This window comes from Molossus molossus, unplaced genomic scaffold (genome assembly GCF_014108415.1).
Source record: "Molossus molossus isolate mMolMol1 unplaced genomic scaffold, mMolMol1.p scaffold_m16_p_8, whole genome shotgun sequence".
Classification (NCBI taxonomy): Eukaryota; Metazoa; Chordata; class Mammalia; order Chiroptera; family Molossidae; genus Molossus; species Molossus molossus.
In genome coordinates this window covers 18,547,700-18,565,887 of record NW_023425402.1, presented here as the reverse complement: position 1 = coordinate 18,565,887, position 18,188 = coordinate 18,547,700, and the positions used below count along the sequence as shown (strand labels likewise).

At 37.7% G+C, this 18,188-nt stretch overlaps 1 protein-coding gene across 1 annotated transcript in view; it reads right to left on the bottom strand.

Annotated features, from left to right (window-relative positions):
• MMUT (methylmalonyl-CoA mutase) overlaps positions 1-17,537 on the bottom strand; it is a 33,078-nt gene extending 15,541 nt beyond the window's left edge. Inside the window, exons 1-6 of the mRNA XM_036248873.1 lie at positions 17,399-17,537; positions 12,764-13,188; positions 11,122-11,489; positions 7,120-7,277; positions 3,983-4,154; positions 2,357-2,605 (exon numbers count right to left, since the gene is read on the bottom strand). Coding sequence (XP_036104766.1) covers positions 2,357-2,605; positions 3,983-4,154; positions 7,120-7,277; positions 11,122-11,489; positions 12,764-13,148 — 1,332 coding nt within the window. The 5' untranslated portion in view covers positions 13,149-13,188; positions 17,399-17,537. The remainder of the gene's footprint in view (positions 1-2,356; positions 2,606-3,982; positions 4,155-7,119; positions 7,278-11,121; positions 11,490-12,763; positions 13,189-17,398) is intronic.
• Between the last annotated feature and the right edge of the window lie 651 nt (positions 17,538-18,188).

The following is an 18,188-nucleotide window of genomic DNA, read 5'->3' as shown; positions in this document are numbered from 1 at the left end:
GACTGTTGTAGCATCTTGGATTGTGCGCTGTCCCGTGGACTGAGGGATCCTGGTTTGATTCTGGTCCGGGGCATGTGCACACAGGTTGCGAGCACAATCCCTGGTGGGGGGGGCGTTCGGGAAGCGGCTGATCAATGTTTCCCTCTCATGTCAATGTTTCTATCTCTCTCTCCCTTCCTCTCTCTCTAAAATAAAAATTAATAAAAAACACATTTAAAAAATATTTCAAAATGCAATTGTACTTTTGATTTGAGCAGCAGAATAATGATATAACTCCATCTTTATTGACACCAGAAACCACGTAAACCTTCAATCACAGCCTCTATGTAAATGAAATGGTGGAAAAGGGGTGGTGGAATAATAGGAGCTGACTTAGCACAAAGAAGGAAGATCAAACGTGCTTTCTTCTGAAGAATTCAAGAAAGAGGAATTTGTATTGGACTCAGCAGAAGCCAAAGGTAAGATAGGAAGACAAAAAGAGGGGGACTACCTGAGAATTTGCAACGACCCCTCTCATTCTGTCAGGGGAAGCAGTTTCCTGTCTGCAGGCAAACTAGAGAGGCAATGCTCTAGCAAACATGAAGTACAGAGGGAGGCTAGGGTAAGACGTCTTACTAAAATAAACACCTGCGTGCTGAATAATAATACTGAAGACAAAGGCACACAGAGGAAACAGACATACGGGATGCAAAAGAAAACAAAAAATAATAAGAGCTTCTGTTTTAATGTACAAGAAGGAAAATTAGAAAACAAAAATGAGCTCTTGGAAATGAAAAATATGATACATGAATTTAAAGTGTTTAAATAGAAAGGGAAAGTTGACAACTCTCTTAGAAAACAGAACAAAAACTCAAAGATGGATTATAGAACAGATAAGAATATCAGAGTATCACCTGAGAAGGTCCTTACCTGATAAGTGGGAATTCTAGAAAAAGAAACCACAAAAACATGGCAGGGAAGAAATTATCATAAAAAGAATACAAGACAATTTCCCAGAGCTATAAGAACACGAAAAAGAAGGCAAATGAAAAAGGTCCACCAAAGGTCCAATACAATGGAGGAATTATACACATACCAATGTACATCCACACAAATTTTCAGAAATAAAGATCCTGAATGAGAATGGCTTTAGATTTCTAAACAGAAATATTGGAAGCTAGAATAAAAAACTGAAAAAAGATCAATGCTTACAAATTTGCTTACAAACTCCCAAATGAAAATAATTTCAACTTAGCCAGACCATCAATCAAAATGCGAGAGTAGAATAGACACATTTTCAAACATACAAACTTACAAATAATTCATCCCCAATGCACCATTTTGAGGAGTTTACTATGAGATGTGATTTAATAACTAGGGATAAATCAACAGAGATAGACACAGGATTCCGGATACAGATTCAGCACAGCAGAGATGAAAGGAATTCCCAGGATAATGGCAAAGGGAAGTAAACGACAGCAGTGGTCTCGAGAGAAACCAGTCTAAACCAAACGAGAACATTAGAGGACTTGGGAAAAACTGATACTGAGATACAGTTATATTAGTAGTGTGGGACAGGGTAAAAAAACAGTATGAATCAGCTAAAATGCCAAACTACCAGAGTAGCAAAGCAACAGATAATGTTTAAAACAGATGGAATTCAAACAGTATATACATGTATAGTTGATCCTTGAACATCACAGGGATTTGGGATGCCAACTCCCATGCAGTTGAAAATCCATGTATAACTTTTGACTCTCCAAAAAGTTATACACAGTCATCCCTTGGCATCCGCAATGATATAGAGAGAGCTTATTCCAGGACTCCCCACAGACACAAAATCCTCAGATGTTCAAATCCCTTACATAAAATGCATAGAACAATGCAGTCGACACTCTGCATCCTCAGATTCCCAACTGGGGATGCAAAACCCAGGAATATGGAGGGCCAACTACATGTTTACATTAAAAAATCTATGTATGAGTGGACCTGTGAGGTTCAAACCCATGTTGTTCAAGGGTCAACTCTAATTCTAAAATATGGAGATAAAAACAAAAACAAAAGATGTAGCTAACTCAAGGAAGCAGGAAAAAAGCAAGTGGAGGACAGAGGACCACTGTGTTGCTTTTTGTTATAAGCCTTTTGATCTAGTTGCCTTTTTAAGTCTTTCAATAAATTAATACAAATGCACATGTATTTTTAAAATTAAGTTTCAGTTTCAAATATTAGACAGTCAAATCTAAAACACCCCTTTCCCAGCAAACATTTTATTAATCTTAAAATAAATCTATAAATAATTTTATTTAAAAATCAAAACATCTATAAATCTTTATAAACTTGTAAATCTTGAAAACAAAGTTTCAAAAAGGAAACTGACCTTCAAAGCAGCATCATAAACACTATTTGTGTGAGATTCCATCATATATGAACCTCCCCAAGGATCAGCCACTTTGGGAATCCCAGATTCTTCTTGAATGATGATTTGTGTGTTTCTGGCAATTCGAGCACTTTTCACAGTTGGCAAACCCAGGGCTTCATCAAAAGAATTTGTGTGCAAAGACTGAGTCCCTCCAAAGACGGCTGCCATAGCTTCTATTGTGGTACGAATAATGTTATTGTAAGGATCCTAGGATATTTGATGAAAAAAGAAAACCAAGGCAACAGTTGATATATATATATATATAACAGCAATAAAAGATAACATGATTGAGCAGTGGTTGCTGCATACTTTTCTGCCAAAGTCTATATTAGATTTAGAATATCAAATAAATTTAGACAAATTAGTAAACAACCCAAACTTAGAATTAAAAGTCAAAATGTCTAGTCTGTGCTTAGACACTAAAATATTACCTCTTATAATCCCTGAAATATTAAATATTTGTTGTTACTTTTATATTCCTTATTCTTCCATAAGTGATCATAAATGTACACCTAGTCTACTTAGATTATAATATCCTTCATCTCATAATTCCCTATCTCCTAATTATTTTGTATACCTTGAAGTATCTACCACAAGATATACCCAAAACAGATACTCAATAAATGAGTTATTGTCTTCTTAATTGTGATTTGGACAAGTCATTGAACCTTTCTAAACTTCAATTTCCTTAGCTATAAAAATGAGGGAGTCAAGATAAAAACAATTATTAAAGTCCCTTCTAATCCTGAAATGTATATTTCTCCATTTATAAGGACATGAAGTTATATTTAATATGGAGCATATTAGTTTTATTCACTTTTAAATGCATAAAGCAATCTAATTTTAATGTTAAAAATTATTTTAAAATTTATCAAAATACTTTAATATATAAAGGCATGTAAAAAAAGATCACCATAAAAACTTTAATAAAATAAAATTAAATCAAAATAAATTCCCCAAGTGATGATAGTTTTTAAATGGTCTGTTTGCATGCATGCTTATTCAAACATATAACTATAATTAAATATATATAATCAATTTAATTAGGCAGTTTAGTTATGAATTTTTATTCTTAAAATTATTTAAAACAAGTTATTAAATTTTGATTTGTACTTCTTCCTCACCACATTTTTTTCCTTTTTAAAAGTAAAGCATGAGCCCAGCTGGTGTGGTTCGGTGGATTGAGCATTGTCCCATAGACCGAGAGGTCCTGGTTCAATTCCCGGTCAGGGCACATGACTGGGTTTCAGGCTCAATCCCCAGCAGGGAGCAGGCAGGAGGCAGATGGTCGATGTTTCTCTCTCACATCGATATTTCTATCTCTCTCTCTCTCTAAAAAATAAAAAATAAATAAAAGTAAAACATGAAAAATGGGATTTAAATGATTTTCCATTGTTAACCACTAGAGGGAGTCCATTTTATTTATTATAATATGTGTAAAAACAAGTATGAATTATGCTTCAGAATAATTATGATTTTCAAATAGTAGCAGATAGGTTCTTACATCTATCCTGACTGTGTCATGTTGCTTACAAGAAAAGTATGGCTTTGTTACTACAACTCTACACTTTCATTTATACATACCTGCTCAGTAAGTGACCATCCTGATGTCTGACAATGTGCTCTCAGAAGAAGGGATTTCGAGTTTTTAGGCTGAAAGATTTTCTCTATTAAGTTAGCCCAAAGTCTTCTACCAGCTCTCATTTTTGCTATTTCCATATAGAAGTTCATCCCAATTCCCCAGAAGAAAGACAACCTAAAATAGTAATGTTAAGTCCAGAATTTGATTACAGTTAACAATATAAAATGGAAAATAAAACTAATTGTATCACACACTAAAAACAATGTCAGATACTAATTTCAACTTAATTTAAATTAAAATAAAACTATATACTTCAGTAACTTTAAATCTAACATATAAAAGTACAGTTTTATGCATACAGAAGAAACAGCTGTGTTGGTTTGCTTCAGGTAAAAATTAATTCACTTTAAAATTGGGTTGTTGTTTTTTGTTGTTTTTTTGTTTCTTTGTGTCCTTAAAGAATTATTCATTACACATACACATGCGTGCGTGCGTGCGTGCGTGCGTGCGTGTGTGTGTATAAAAATTTTTTTTAAAGAATACCCAAAGGCAGGGGTCACCTACAAAGGCAATAAAACTACAAACTTGCTTTGTTTGAACAGCAATTCAATTAAGTATTTTTAAAAAGAATGACTATGTATTTGGTCTAGGCATATATTTTCCCAATTGTTTCCAACTCACTACTCCTTTTACCTTGTATCCTGTACACATTTAGGTTACTTGCTTGGGTCTAAAGACACAAAAGTTGTGAAACTCTATGTAAAACAAGGTAAGCCTTAAGTAAAGAAACTGTAACATAAAAATTCTTGATATACACTTGAAAGTTTTGTTTTTGTTTTGGGGTTTTATTGTTTTGTGTTTTATTTTTATTTCTTACTGAATTTGAGGTGACACGGGTTAATAAAATTATATAGGTGCCAGGTGTACAATTCTATATGTCATCTGTATATTGTATTGTGTTCACCACCTCAAGTCAAGTCTCTGTCCATCACCATTTATCTCCCCCCCCCACCCAATACTCTCTTCGACCTCTCTCCATCTACCTTTCATTCTGTAATCACCAAATTATTGGCTGTACCTGAGTTTTTTGTGTGTTTGCTTGTTTGTTCGTGGGTCTTAGGGTTTTTTGTTGTGTTTTGTTTTGCTTAATCTCTTCACCTTTTTCACCCAGCTAGAAGTTCTTAACAAGCAGTTCTCAAATATTTTGGCCTCAAGCTCCCTTAGATTCTCATAAATTAGTAAAGAAAACTTTTTTAGCCCTGGCCGGTTTGGCTCAGCGGTTAGAGCGTCGGCCTGCGGTCTGGAGAGACCCAGGTTCGGTTCCCGCTAAGGGCACGTACTTCGGTTGCAGTTTGTCCCCAGCCCTGGTTGGTTGTGCGGGTGGCAGCCACTCGATGTGTCTCTTTCACATCGATGTTTCTCTCTCTCTCTCTTCCTCTCTCTCCCTCCCACTCTATCTGTACAAAAAATGGAGAAATGTCCTCGGGTGAGGATTAAAAAAAAAAAAAAACTTTTTTACTTGGATAATATCTATCAATATTTTTTTTCTTCCTTTATTGATTTTCTAGAGAGAGAGGAAGTGAGAGGGAGAGAGAGAGAAACATCGATGAGAGAGAACACTGACTGACCGCCTCCTGCATACCCCTCACTGGGGATCGGGCCCACAACCTGTGTATGTATCCTGACTAAGAATTGAACAGGCAATCTCTTGGTGCATGAGTTGATGCTCAACCACTGAGCCACACCGGCTGGACTCTCAATATTATATATATTTATTCATTTAGAAATAACAAATCTACAACATGTTAAGATAAGTAACATTTTTATATAAAATAATACTTTTTTTTTTTATCCTCACCTGAGGACATTTTTGCATTTATATTCAGATAGAGCAGGAGGGAGAGAGGGGGGAAGAGAGAGAGAGAGAGAAACATCGATGTGAGAGAGACACACTGACTGGCTGCCCCACACACGACGCCAACCGGGGCCAGGGACAAATGCAACCGAGGTACAAGCCCTTAGCAGAAATTGAACCCGAGCCTCTCCAGTCCACAGGCTGACACTCTAACCGCTGAGCCAAACCGTCCAGGACTAAAATAATACATTTTTAAAGCAAAAAATTATGAGTTGTTGTTTTACATTTTTGCAAATCTCTTTAATGTGTGGCTCAAGGAAGATAGCTCGAGTCACATATCTGCTTCTGCATTCAATCTGTTACATCCCATATTATATTGTCTCTGAAAAATACCATTGCATACACTTGAGAGAATGAAAGTGAAAATGGCAGTCTAAATATAATCATAGCAACTGTTTTGATCTCTAAGACCCAGGAAAGGGTTTTAATGGCTCCCAGGACTCCCTGGACCACACTTTGAGAATTGCTGTCATAAAAAGTATGCAACAATCCCTCGTATAAGGAGCATTCACTAGTCTAAACTCTCTGAAGGCAGAAGCCATGTTTTCTACATGCTATGTCCCTAGCGCTTGGCCCAGAGCAAAGCTTAGCAAATTATTGCTCATCAGACTTATTTTGACTTCCAAATTAAATACTTCATAAACTTCATTTAAGTTTTTTCATGTTTTTATACAATTTTATTAACAAGGTATTTGAGCCCTGGCCGGTTTGGCTCAGCAGTTGGAGTGTCAGCCTGCGGACCAGAGTGTCCCGGGTACAGTTCCCGCTAGTGGCACATACCAAAAAAAAAAAAACAACACAAGGTGTTTGAAACAAAATGTTTTAATAACACTGTGCATTCCAAAACACTTGTAAGTGCAACAGATTAAAAAAATAAAATGTAGTGACTTCTGTATTTTTAAATGAAAAAAATTTTTTAATAATATTAATGTCTTAAACATTATAATTCACATTTTAATATTATTTGTCAAACTGTGCCAGTTAATTGTGTTCTCTATTAAGAAACAAGATTCCTCTTATTTACCAAGAAGTATGGTCAAATTTAATCCTGATTTTTATTTATAAACAGTATTCCCTTATTAACACTCAGATAAAGCATTGTAGAATCTAGTACAACACTTACAGATACAAATTCAGTTTATCAATATATTTTGCTGTACACTCATAAAATGGTCCTATGCATTTTCTAAATGTTGAGGCAATATCCGAGTTTAATTTACTCACCTCGGTGCAAATTCATCAATTGTCAGGCCAGCTTGGAGTCCAGTTCTACAGTACTCCAACCCATCCGCTATCGTATAGGCCAGTTCCAGAATGGCATCAGCTCCTGCTTCCTGCATATGGTATCCACTAATTGAAATTGAATTAAATTTTGGCATGTGCTATGTAAAATTGAAAGAAAAAAACACAACTCTAAATAAAAATAGAAAATGGTTCTGTTAAATCTGTTTTATAAAGTACAATGTTATTTTTAAATGATGTTCAACTCAAATATACTAAATATTTAATGCTTACTTTGTTACATTTAATTCACTTTCCAATTTAAATGGCTGATCCAATGCATTATCCTAAGAACCATACCTATTTTGTTTCTAGTGAAAAGGAATTTGCACCAACCAACCTTTAGTACCAAAAGTTTCAAGTTCAAAATTAACTGGCTTAGGTCAGGAATATAACCTTTGTCCTGAGAACTGAATAAAGACATCTCTAACTCAAAACCAATGACTTCGACATCATAAGCGGTCCTAAGACCTCATAACTTTGGGCTAATTTGTTGAATATGTATAAATTATTATTTACTTGTTATTAATATCTTCTTTGAATGAAGTCATTGAACATGAGTTAAGTACACAATGCAGGAAAAAAACAGAAAAATAATTCAATCCCAAGTACTATATATTAAGACAAAACAAGATAAAATGCATGGCTTAAAAATCAAAGATTTCAATTTGATTTACTAAGATATTTAATGCTAAGCATATCTTAGATTCTTTCTCCCATAATCACTAAGAAAACAGCATTTCCACTATGCCCCTAAAATTTCATGTTAGGTAGGGTACATATCACACATATTTTAAAGAGCCAAAACAATTAACAACTTTCTCAAGAATTAACCAAACATAGCCCTGGTGTATGTGGCTCTGTTCTATGCACAGAAAGGTTGTGGGTTTGATTCCCAGTCAGGGCACATGTCTGGGTTGTAGGCTCAATCCCCAGTAGGGGACGTGCAGGAGGCAGCCAATTGATGTTTCTCACCCTAATGTGTGTCTCTCTCTCCCCTTCTCCCTCTCTCCCATCCTCCCTCTCTAAAAATCAGTAAAAAAATTAAAAAAAAAAAAAAACTAACCAAACATAAAATAAAAAAAACTAAATGACAGAAATTCAATGCATTGGTTAAGAACATAGGTTCTGGAATCAATGCTCACATTCTAGCTGTCACTTAACTAGCCAAGAGACTGACTGGAGACAAGTTTCTAAACCTTGTTAATCCTGGATTTCCTAAAGTATAAAATACAGATAATAATTGTACCTTCCTCATGGACGTGTAGAATTAAATAAAATGAATCATCTAAACCACTTAGTATTATGTCAGTACACAGTAAGCACTCAAAACATCAGTTATTCTAGCATATGATATGGATTATCTACATTTTACTTTGCAAACATTTTACTTATAACCAATCAAAAGCTCTTTTAAAATGTTTCATCACAAAAGCAATAAGGGGCTTGAATTACATGGAATTGAGATACTACTTGAATATATTTGGAGTTTACAAATAAGAAGCAAGGAAACAAATGTGCTTCTCTACCAAGAGAAGTTTAGTAGCAGACTATTTGAAGAACAATAAAAATACTGGAACACTGAAATATTATTCAGTGTTAAAAAGGCTATTCTGACATGCCACAACATGGATGCACCTTAAGGACATGCTAAGTGAAATAAGGCAGTTGTAAAAAGATACATACTGTATGATTCCATTTATATGAGGTATTTAGTCAAATTCATAAAGATAGAAAGTAGAATGGGGGTTGTGGGGGAAGGTGAGGGAGGACGGGAGAATGGAAAGCTATCATTTAATTGGTATAGAGATTCAGTTTTGCAAGATTAAGAGTTCTGGAGCTGGATGGTGGTGATGGTTGCACAACAATTTGAATGTATTTAATGCCACTGACTACATACTTAAAAATGATTAAGATGATAAATTTTGTTGTGTATTTTGCCACAATTAAAAATTCTTAAAGGAATAATATAAGTTTAGTTACTTTAACACATTATTTGATCAATATCTGAAACTGGCACTTTTATCACTTATATGATGGACTATATAAAGCAATTTTGAAATTGGAGATGACGTTAGGATCTTTTACAAGGTAAAATGTCCAAGCATGTGACAGCTCAGACTGCTAGATTCTCTACTCTCCTGTAATACCTAAGCCATAAATTCAGAGTGCCAATGTGCAAGAACTGTATTTCCAATCTTCTCACTACTGTGTGTGTGCCCACTGTAGAAGTTCGGTTGGCTCCTTCTGGAAGTTCACCTTTTATCAGAGGAGCTGAGTCCCTCTCTTCACACAAACACCCCTGACCCACCTACTTCCTTACCCATGAGCTGGCACTCTAACAGAGGAAAAGCCAGATAAAAGGAGACTGGAACACTGGTGACTGCAGCAGTTCCTGACAGCCCACCTTACAACTTCTGCACAAAAGAGAACTACCTCCCATTTAGTTTAAGCTACTGCTATTTGTGTATCTGTGTTTGTCATATGCTGCTAAATGCAATCCTCCTGGGCATGCGTTCTTGAAATTTAAAAGGGTGACAGAAATGTACAATTCTATACAATACAATTCACATGAGCAGATGGAATCTATGAAAATAAATAAAATTGCAAAGTGTAAAGGCTAAATATCAAGAGGAGAGTACACAATGCTTGCAAGAGTTCTGAGATAATAGCAATTATGAGGTAAGAGACAAAGTTTAATGGTAGAGGAGAGATCTACCCTTTGCTATGAAACAATGGTCTAACTTTAAAGTTGAGAAGGAGGAGAGCATTGCCATCAAGAAGCAGTGTGACCTGGCTGGTTTGGCTCAGCGGTTAGAGCGTCGGCCTGCGGTCCAGAGAGACCCGGGTTCAGTTCCCGCTAAGGGCATGTACCTCGGATGCAGTTTGTCCCCAGCCCTGGTTGGGTCATGCGGGTGGCAACCACTCAATGTGTCCCTTTCACGTCGATGTTTCTCTCTCTCTCTCTCCCTCCCACTCTGTCTGAACAAAATATGGATAAATGTCCTTGGGTGAGGATAAAAAAAAAAAAAAAAGAAGCAGTGTGAATGATGGGGAAAAACATACGAATTACTCAGAGAAAAATGAAGAAACTTTGGGGTTCCTATGGAAGGACTGTTGTTAATATAAAAACACTGTAAGACCCTTCTTTTCCCACCACTTTGATTGAGAAAAGACGAACCTAATTCAGGGGTGAAATATTAGGAACCTCATTGTAGTTGCAGATAGAAGTGATATCTTCTAATACAGAGATTTTTAACCCTTTCATCTCCTTGCACACATAAACTAATTACTAGAATTCTGCAGCAAACCAAAAAATATATTTTTTGCTAATCTGAAAAATAATTAGGTATAATTTTGATTCATTCACACTGGATGGCTATTCTTGTGTTGGCCCTTGTCATTTTTTTATTTTGATGATCTAAGGGAAAAGAGGTCAGTACCCTGACTAAATAGTCAGGTACTGCAAGTTTTAAAAATCCTTGCAGCACGCCAGTGTGCCACAGCAAAGTGGTTAAAAATCACTGCTCTAATCCAATTTTAGCAGAAATAAAGTTGATATCTTAATCGCCATCTGTCTGACACCAGTGTCTATTCATAGGTGAATCTGAACACTGGAGAGAAATGAAGAACTGTAAATTATGAGTCCTCTCTGATTATAACAATTATCAGAGAATAAAAATTTTAACAATAAAGAAAATACAGTAAATGTCTCGTGTCCAGATTTCTACAGCTAACGAAAGATGATAAAATTAGTAAAGACAAAAAAAAAAAAAAGAAAAAACCCACCTAACATATATACACAAAAACAAAACAAAAAACCCACACCTGACTTTATATAACTATTACTTGACTCAGTTAACAAATTCAAATTAGCTTATGGTATTTTATAAAAATTCCTATATTCAAAGAACTACAGAAACCTATAATAAACACAAAGGATACCTTTGCTGTATATTGGAAGATGTCAGCAATAATTTTCATGGATGGCTCTGGAGGAAAAATGTAAGTATTTCTGACCATAAACTCCTTTAGTATATCATTTTGGATTGTACCAGTAAGTTGCTCTTGAGGTACACCTTGCTCTTCTCCAGTTACTATAAAATTTGCAAGAACTGGAATAACTGCTCCATTCATGGTCATGGAAACTGACATTTTTTCTAAAGGAATTCCATCAAAAAGAATTTTGGTATCTTCCACAGTGTCAATTGCAACTCCAGCCATTCCAACATCACCACGAACTCGAGGGTTGTCTGAATCATAGCCACGATGTGTTGCCAGATCAAAGGCAACTGATAATCCTTGTTGGCCCGCTAAATATATAAAGAAAAAATAATGTAGGATTAAAGAGTGTGGCATATAAGTAAACTGATCTGCCTATTGCTACTAAGTGTTGATTCATCTCATCATAGTATGCTTTTATAACAAACATTTTTATGCATGTAAATGTCAAAACAAATTTAAATAGATACTTTATTTCCTAAAACAGTCAGTTGTTTCCATATGCTAAAATGCACAAATTGAGTTCCAGACCTCAGTATAAGAATGAATAAAATGCCCTGGCCGGTTTGGCTCAGTGGTTGGAACATCAGCCTGTGGTTCGGAGAGACCCAGGTTTGGTTCCCACTAAGGGCACGTACCTCAGTTGCAGTTTGTCCCCAGCCCTGGCTGGGTCGTGCAGGTGGCAACCACTCGATGTGTCCCTTTAACGTCGATGTTTCTCTCTCTCTCCCTCCCACACTATCTGAATAAAAAATGGAAAAATGTCCTCGGGTGAGGATAAAAAAAAAAAAAAGAATGAATAAAACAAAGGAAAATACCTCCCTTAACCTCACGTATATCTGAGGATTTTTTTTTTTTTAATTTTAAGTTTTTGATAAAAATATTTTTAAAATTTATGTAAAAATCTGGCGGTTTATATACAGTTAACAGAATCTAGTAGTTGTATGGTCACCTACTTATTTTTGTTCTTTTATTAATATGCTCATTACAGGATGACTGGGCTATTCAAATATTCTGGGAAACAACTACAAAAATCATGCAAAAAACTAAAATACTCTACACTAAATATAAGTTCAGTCCTCCATGGCCAATAGAAACTTAAAGACCCTCAAGTTTAGCATTCAAACAATGTGATTTTATTGTAGATCAGAAAGAAGAAATAGTAAATAAGATTTTCAAAGAATGAATGCCAGATTGCACTGAATATATTTGTACCACATTATTGTTTATTACTTTCTTCAGGTACCACTTAAATCATTTTCTCCTCCAATTCCTATCCTAAAATAATGTTTATTACAAGTTTTTCAAAGACAAAGCCAATGTCTCTGTTCTTACAACTTCATTTCACCTATATCATTTTACATAATGTGCATATAAGTGTTATTTGCCTTCAAGAATTGAGTATTTTATTCTGGCTTACCTATATTTTGACCATGGAAGGTGGAAAAAAACATTCAATCTAAACTACAAAATTCTAAAATAAATATTATCTTTAGAGATTAACCAGCCTTGCCTCAAAAAAAAAAGCCAAGATTAGAAAGTGTATGTTTGATAATAAATATTGTATCTCACAATAAACTCTCACCCTTAATATTGTCCTTATAGAATTTATTGCTCTCTTCCACAGTACTAAAGCCAGCATACTGGCGGATGGTCCAGGGCCTAAAGGTGTACATTGTGGGGTACGGTCCACGTGTGAATGGCTTTACTCCTGGAAGTTCTTCAGGTAAGTCCTTGGTATCCCTGCTGGAATATAAGGGTTTTATCAAGATTCCTTCTGGGGTTCGCCATATCAGGTCTTCTGGATTTTTGCCTTTCAGCTGCTTTTTAGCCAGGGCAGCCCATTCTGGGTGAAGGGGTTGTTGTTGGTGTAGAAGTCGCTGCCATGTAAGTCTGGAGCCTGATGCCTCTTTTAGTTGCTTCAGGTGATGAGGTGAAAGCCAAAAAAGCCGATGCTTGGCCCTCAACATGATGGAGCACGAAAAACGCCCAACAGAAACAAAAACTGACCTAGGAGAAAAAAAAGCACAGTGTATATTTACTTACAAGAGAGGGGCAAAAGAGCTATTGGTGAAAAGAGAAAAGAGAAGGAAGAGAATGTATTAGTATAATTTCATCTCTTTTCTGCTTCCTGTACCTGATATTTTGTAACTTTGGCCTCTCTTCTCAACAACTATTACTGTTCTGGTCTTCTTCCACAATAGTCTCTTAGCTGGTTTTACTGACTAGTCTTGGTCTCCTCTAATCAATTCTATACATTGGCACCAAAATCTGATGTCAAACTGCTCTAAAGATTTTTCAAAGACTCTGCACTGTATACAGGATAAAGTATATAACCTCTTAATTGATTTTTTCATTAAAAATATTTTCATTTAATGCCTGGCCGGTGTGGCTCAGTGGTTGAGCATTGACCCATGCACCAAGAGGTCACCAGTTCGATTCCCAGTCAGGACACATGCCCAGATTGTGGGCCAAATCCCCAGTGTAGGGCATGCAGGAGGCAGCCAATCGATGTTCTCTCTTATTGATGTTTCTCCCTCTCCATCTCCCTTCCTCTCTCTCTAAAATCAATAAAGAAAAAAACTTTCTTTTAAATACTTTCATTTATTACTTACTTTAATGACAGACATTGTATTGGCTGCTGAATAAAAACAGTGGTAAGGAAGACAAACAGGCATTCAAGTCCTTCTTTACCTGCTTACCTCTCAGACTCATCCGTGCCTTTGTCCTCCACACATTCTGTGTTCTATAGATACTAGATTACCTACAATTCCCTGCATCTGTCAATGTTCTTTGACTTGCTCTTGCTCTTCCACCTGCCTAGAATGTTCTTCTTTGGCTAATTCAGCTAAGGCATCATCTCAAATATGTAGGGCTTTCTATGTGCCCAGTACTGCCCTCAGAATTTTATCCATAAAGTAGCTATTTTAATTTTCACAGCACCAAGAGAAAGGTACTACTATTATCCCATTTACAGACTAGGAAACTGAGGCAATAAAGAGCCAGCATTTGAACCTAGGCAGTCTCATTTCAAAGTCCTTGAATTTAACTAATATACTCACAGCCTCTCCTTGTCCAGAAGCTGGGCTAAATGGCCTCTTTAATAATCTACAAAACTATCACACATCTATCATTTCCCATTCAACAACATATTATAAAATGGTTTTCTATGCTTATAGAAAACACATTTATTGCCCTGGCCAGTTTGGCTCAGCAGTTAGAGCGTCAGCTTGCAGACCAGAGAGTCCCGAGTTCAGTTCCCACTAAGGTCATGTACCTTGGTTGCAGTTTGTCCCGGGCCCGGTTGGGGTTGTGTGGGTGGCAACCAGTCGATGTGTCTCTCTCACATTGATGTTTCTCTCTCTCTCTTCCCCCCTCTCTCCCTCTCCCTCTATCTGAAGATAAATGCAAAAAATGTCCTCAGGTGAGGATAAATAAATAAATAAATAAATAAAAATACATTTATTTATGTAAGATCTATTTGACATTTATATAAAACACATGTATATTTAATCATATATACATCTCTCAATATAGGGGTTGACAAAAGTAGGTTTACAGTTGTATGAAAATCATTTTATTCTTGTATTACTTATTAATTACTGCATTATTTCAAACAACTATAAACCTACATTTGCCCACCCCTTTGTATATATGTGTGTGTGTGTGTGTGTGTGTGTGTGTGTGTGTGTATGTATATATATATATATATAATCTTCTCTGCTAGTCTATACATTGCTATGGCATTAGAGCTAGAGCTGTACATTCCCTATAACTAGATGAGAGTCTTACACTAGGAGCCTAAGTCCCATTAAGTCCAATTCCATCATTTTACATATGTAGAAATTAAGGTCCACAAAAATAAGTAAAATAGCTTGATCAAAATCCCACACCGCAAATCAGTAAACTATTCACCTGAATTACTACTTGTTAGAACCTAGTATTTTAAAAGAGTTTGAGATGCAAATTTTATTAATACATTCATCATGCGATATTTTTTATAATGGATAAGTCAAAAATTAATGTGAGTTTAAAATTCTATTTTCCATACCATTTCTTACCTATCGATTTACTAAAGCTTAAAAGAAAATAAGAATACCCAACTTTTGTTAGGGGGTTGTGAAACAAAAGACATAAACCACTGGTTGTAAGTATTAACTGCTTTAACCACTCAGAAAACAAATTGCCAATATGTACAAGAATTCTCAGAAATGATTATGCCTTTCCAGTGAGGAACATCATTCCTGGGAAAGTTACTATATAAAATACATGCTCCCTCTGCTTAAAAAATAGCCAAAACTAGTCTTTGACATTAGAAGTCAGGAGAAGAGTTACTTATGGTGACTAGTACAGAAAGGGAGCAAGAGAGGAGCTTTTGGGGTGGTCCTGATATTTATCAAGGGGAGACAGGTTTAAAAAGTATTAAGTGAAAGAATCAGGATTGTAAATACAATATGTTCAACTAGCTAGAAATACATAGAATACAGTCTAATGGAAGGAAATACAACTAAAACAATTCCCATTATTTCTTAAAAGCTATTATGATTTTTATTCTATTAAATCCCTGGAGGCTTTGTCATCTATTTTCTTGCAAGCCATACACTACATGTACCAGCTTCAAAGGTGGGTGAGGAAAATAATTAAGTTATAACTGAACCATTAGAGTAGTAATAATATAAAAGGTAATTTGAAAACTGTCTGAGACTAGATTGTAGACAGGAAATATCACACTTATTTCGCACAAAATACTCATGGGGCTTTCCTAAACCAGGACAAATGATTGGGAAAAGCCCCACATAGGTGACTTCCTGAAAATCACATGGCTAACTGGTACAGGCTGGAAATAGACATCGTTTTTCAAGAAGAACACAACTACTGCAGATGGCAACAGGACTTCTAAATTTTCTCAGAAGATCCATCAAGAGAGGCTTCAAGCATTCAAAGAAGTAACATAAAAAACAAATAACTTTTGCCCTGGCCAGTTTGGCTCAGCGGTTAGAGCGTTGGCCTGCGGTCCGGAGAGACCCGGGTTCGGTTCCCGCTAAGGGCACGTACTTCGGTTGCAGTTTGTCCCCGGCCCTGGTTGGTCGTGCGGGTGGCAGCCACTCGATGTGTCCCTTCACATCGATGCTTCTCTCTCTCCCTTCCTCTCTCTCCCTCCCACTCTATCTGTACAAAAAGTGGAAAAATATCCTCGGGTGAGGATAAAAAAAGAAAAAAAAAAAAACAAATAACTTTCCAGTTTGGGCTTACATGTAGCTCCACATTAATACTTCGAGAATTAGCCACTTCCAATGTTCAGCCAATCTGGGTTGGAGGTGGCAACACTGAGCGTGCAAATTAAATATTAGCATAAATAAATCATTAAATATAACATATCGGGAGAAAAATCATGTGATCTAAAACTCTACACATATATACACTATCCATGGTTCCGAGCTTCTGACAGCCTGCTCTCTTTCTAGACAGAACGGAGGACAAGTTAGTATTTTACAGTTTTTTGTTTTTTTATCCTCACCCGAGGATATTTTTCCATTTTTTTTTTGTACAGATAGAGTGGGAGGGAGAGAGAGGAAGGGAGAGAAACATCGATGTGAAGCTGCCACCCGCACGACCAACCAGGGCCGGGGACAAACTGCAACCGAAGTACGTGCCCTTAGCGGGAACCGAACCCGGGTCTCTCCGGACCGCAGGTCAACGCTCTAACCGCTGGGCCAAACCGGCCAGGGCAGTATTTTACAGTTTTATGTCAATGTAGACCTGTCTTTCCTATTCCACCTCTTACTGTTACCTCCACTTACATACAGAAAGTCACTTTGAGTACCGCCACCTCTTATAAAATATAAAATAAAAAAGCCAAAACCTCGCAGTAACATGTGGAACCAACGCACCCCCCTGGCATCGTACACCTGACCTCGGCCTAGAGGAACCTCGGAGCGCTCGGGTGGCCAGGGGACACGGCGACATGGCCCCTGTGGCGTTAAAAACAGTACCTCCGCACTCCCAAGGGCCTCCCTAAAAGTGAGAGGTCGGTGGAGAATCTAAACCTAAGGATAAGGCAGAGGAGAGCGGGATCCCGTCACAGAGGAAAGTCAAGAAGGAAAAAGTGGGGAGCGTGGGAAGGGCAGAGGCTCAGAGGACGGGTAAGTGGGGGAGAGGAGCCAGAAGAATGGAGGGGTTGGAAAGGCTGACGTGCCCCGAGGTGCACAATCCTACTCACTGGCCGACCGGTTTCGGACCCCGGCTTTGGGAGACCTCGGCGTCCCGGGGCCCACCAGTCAGGGGTCCGCAAAGCTGGACCCCCCACAGCACCAGCCAGAGTCAGGGGGCGTCTTCCGACAACGCCCTCCTTCCAGCCAATCCCATCGCGCCCTCGTGGGCGCGCTCCTGATGACGTTCGGGGCGTGGCTCGCGGCCTGCCTCTCGCTGCAGGCCTTTCCGGTCTCTACCAGTCCACTTCCGGGTCTCCTGGGCTTTCGATTGTTTGGGCGCGAATTGCTGGGAGCCTGGATCCCTACATGGCTCCGGAGGAGAGTCGTTGGTGAGTAGTGACAGCGCTTACCCTGCCCGTGGGTCTCGGTTGGAGAATGAGGTTTGTGACCGCGTTTGTGGCCAACTCCGCGGTTTGCATTTGAGAAGCATGGGGTGACTTTTAGAAAGGGAGGGAAATCCCAGCAGGTGTGCACTGCGGGGCCTCGGATTGAATGATTTGCTTCGCGAGGAGGGAGTGAAGCCGTAAGATTCTCCCCTCCTTTCCCCGAGTCGGCCTCACCCTTGTACTCTTTCCTTGGAGATCAATGTCTGGCCTTGAGGGGACTGCGGGCGGCGGCGCCCTCCGTGGGCGTCACTTGTCAGGAGGTAAACATTGTGTGTTTGTGTTTGCGAGACCTCTGCTCCCTGCTTCTGCCCACACAGGTCTAGATTGAGATTCGTGGTCTCCACGAGTTGCAGCGAGCTGGTAAGGAAACGAGACAACCTAGGACGCCTCCCTGCGTGCTTGACTGCACTCT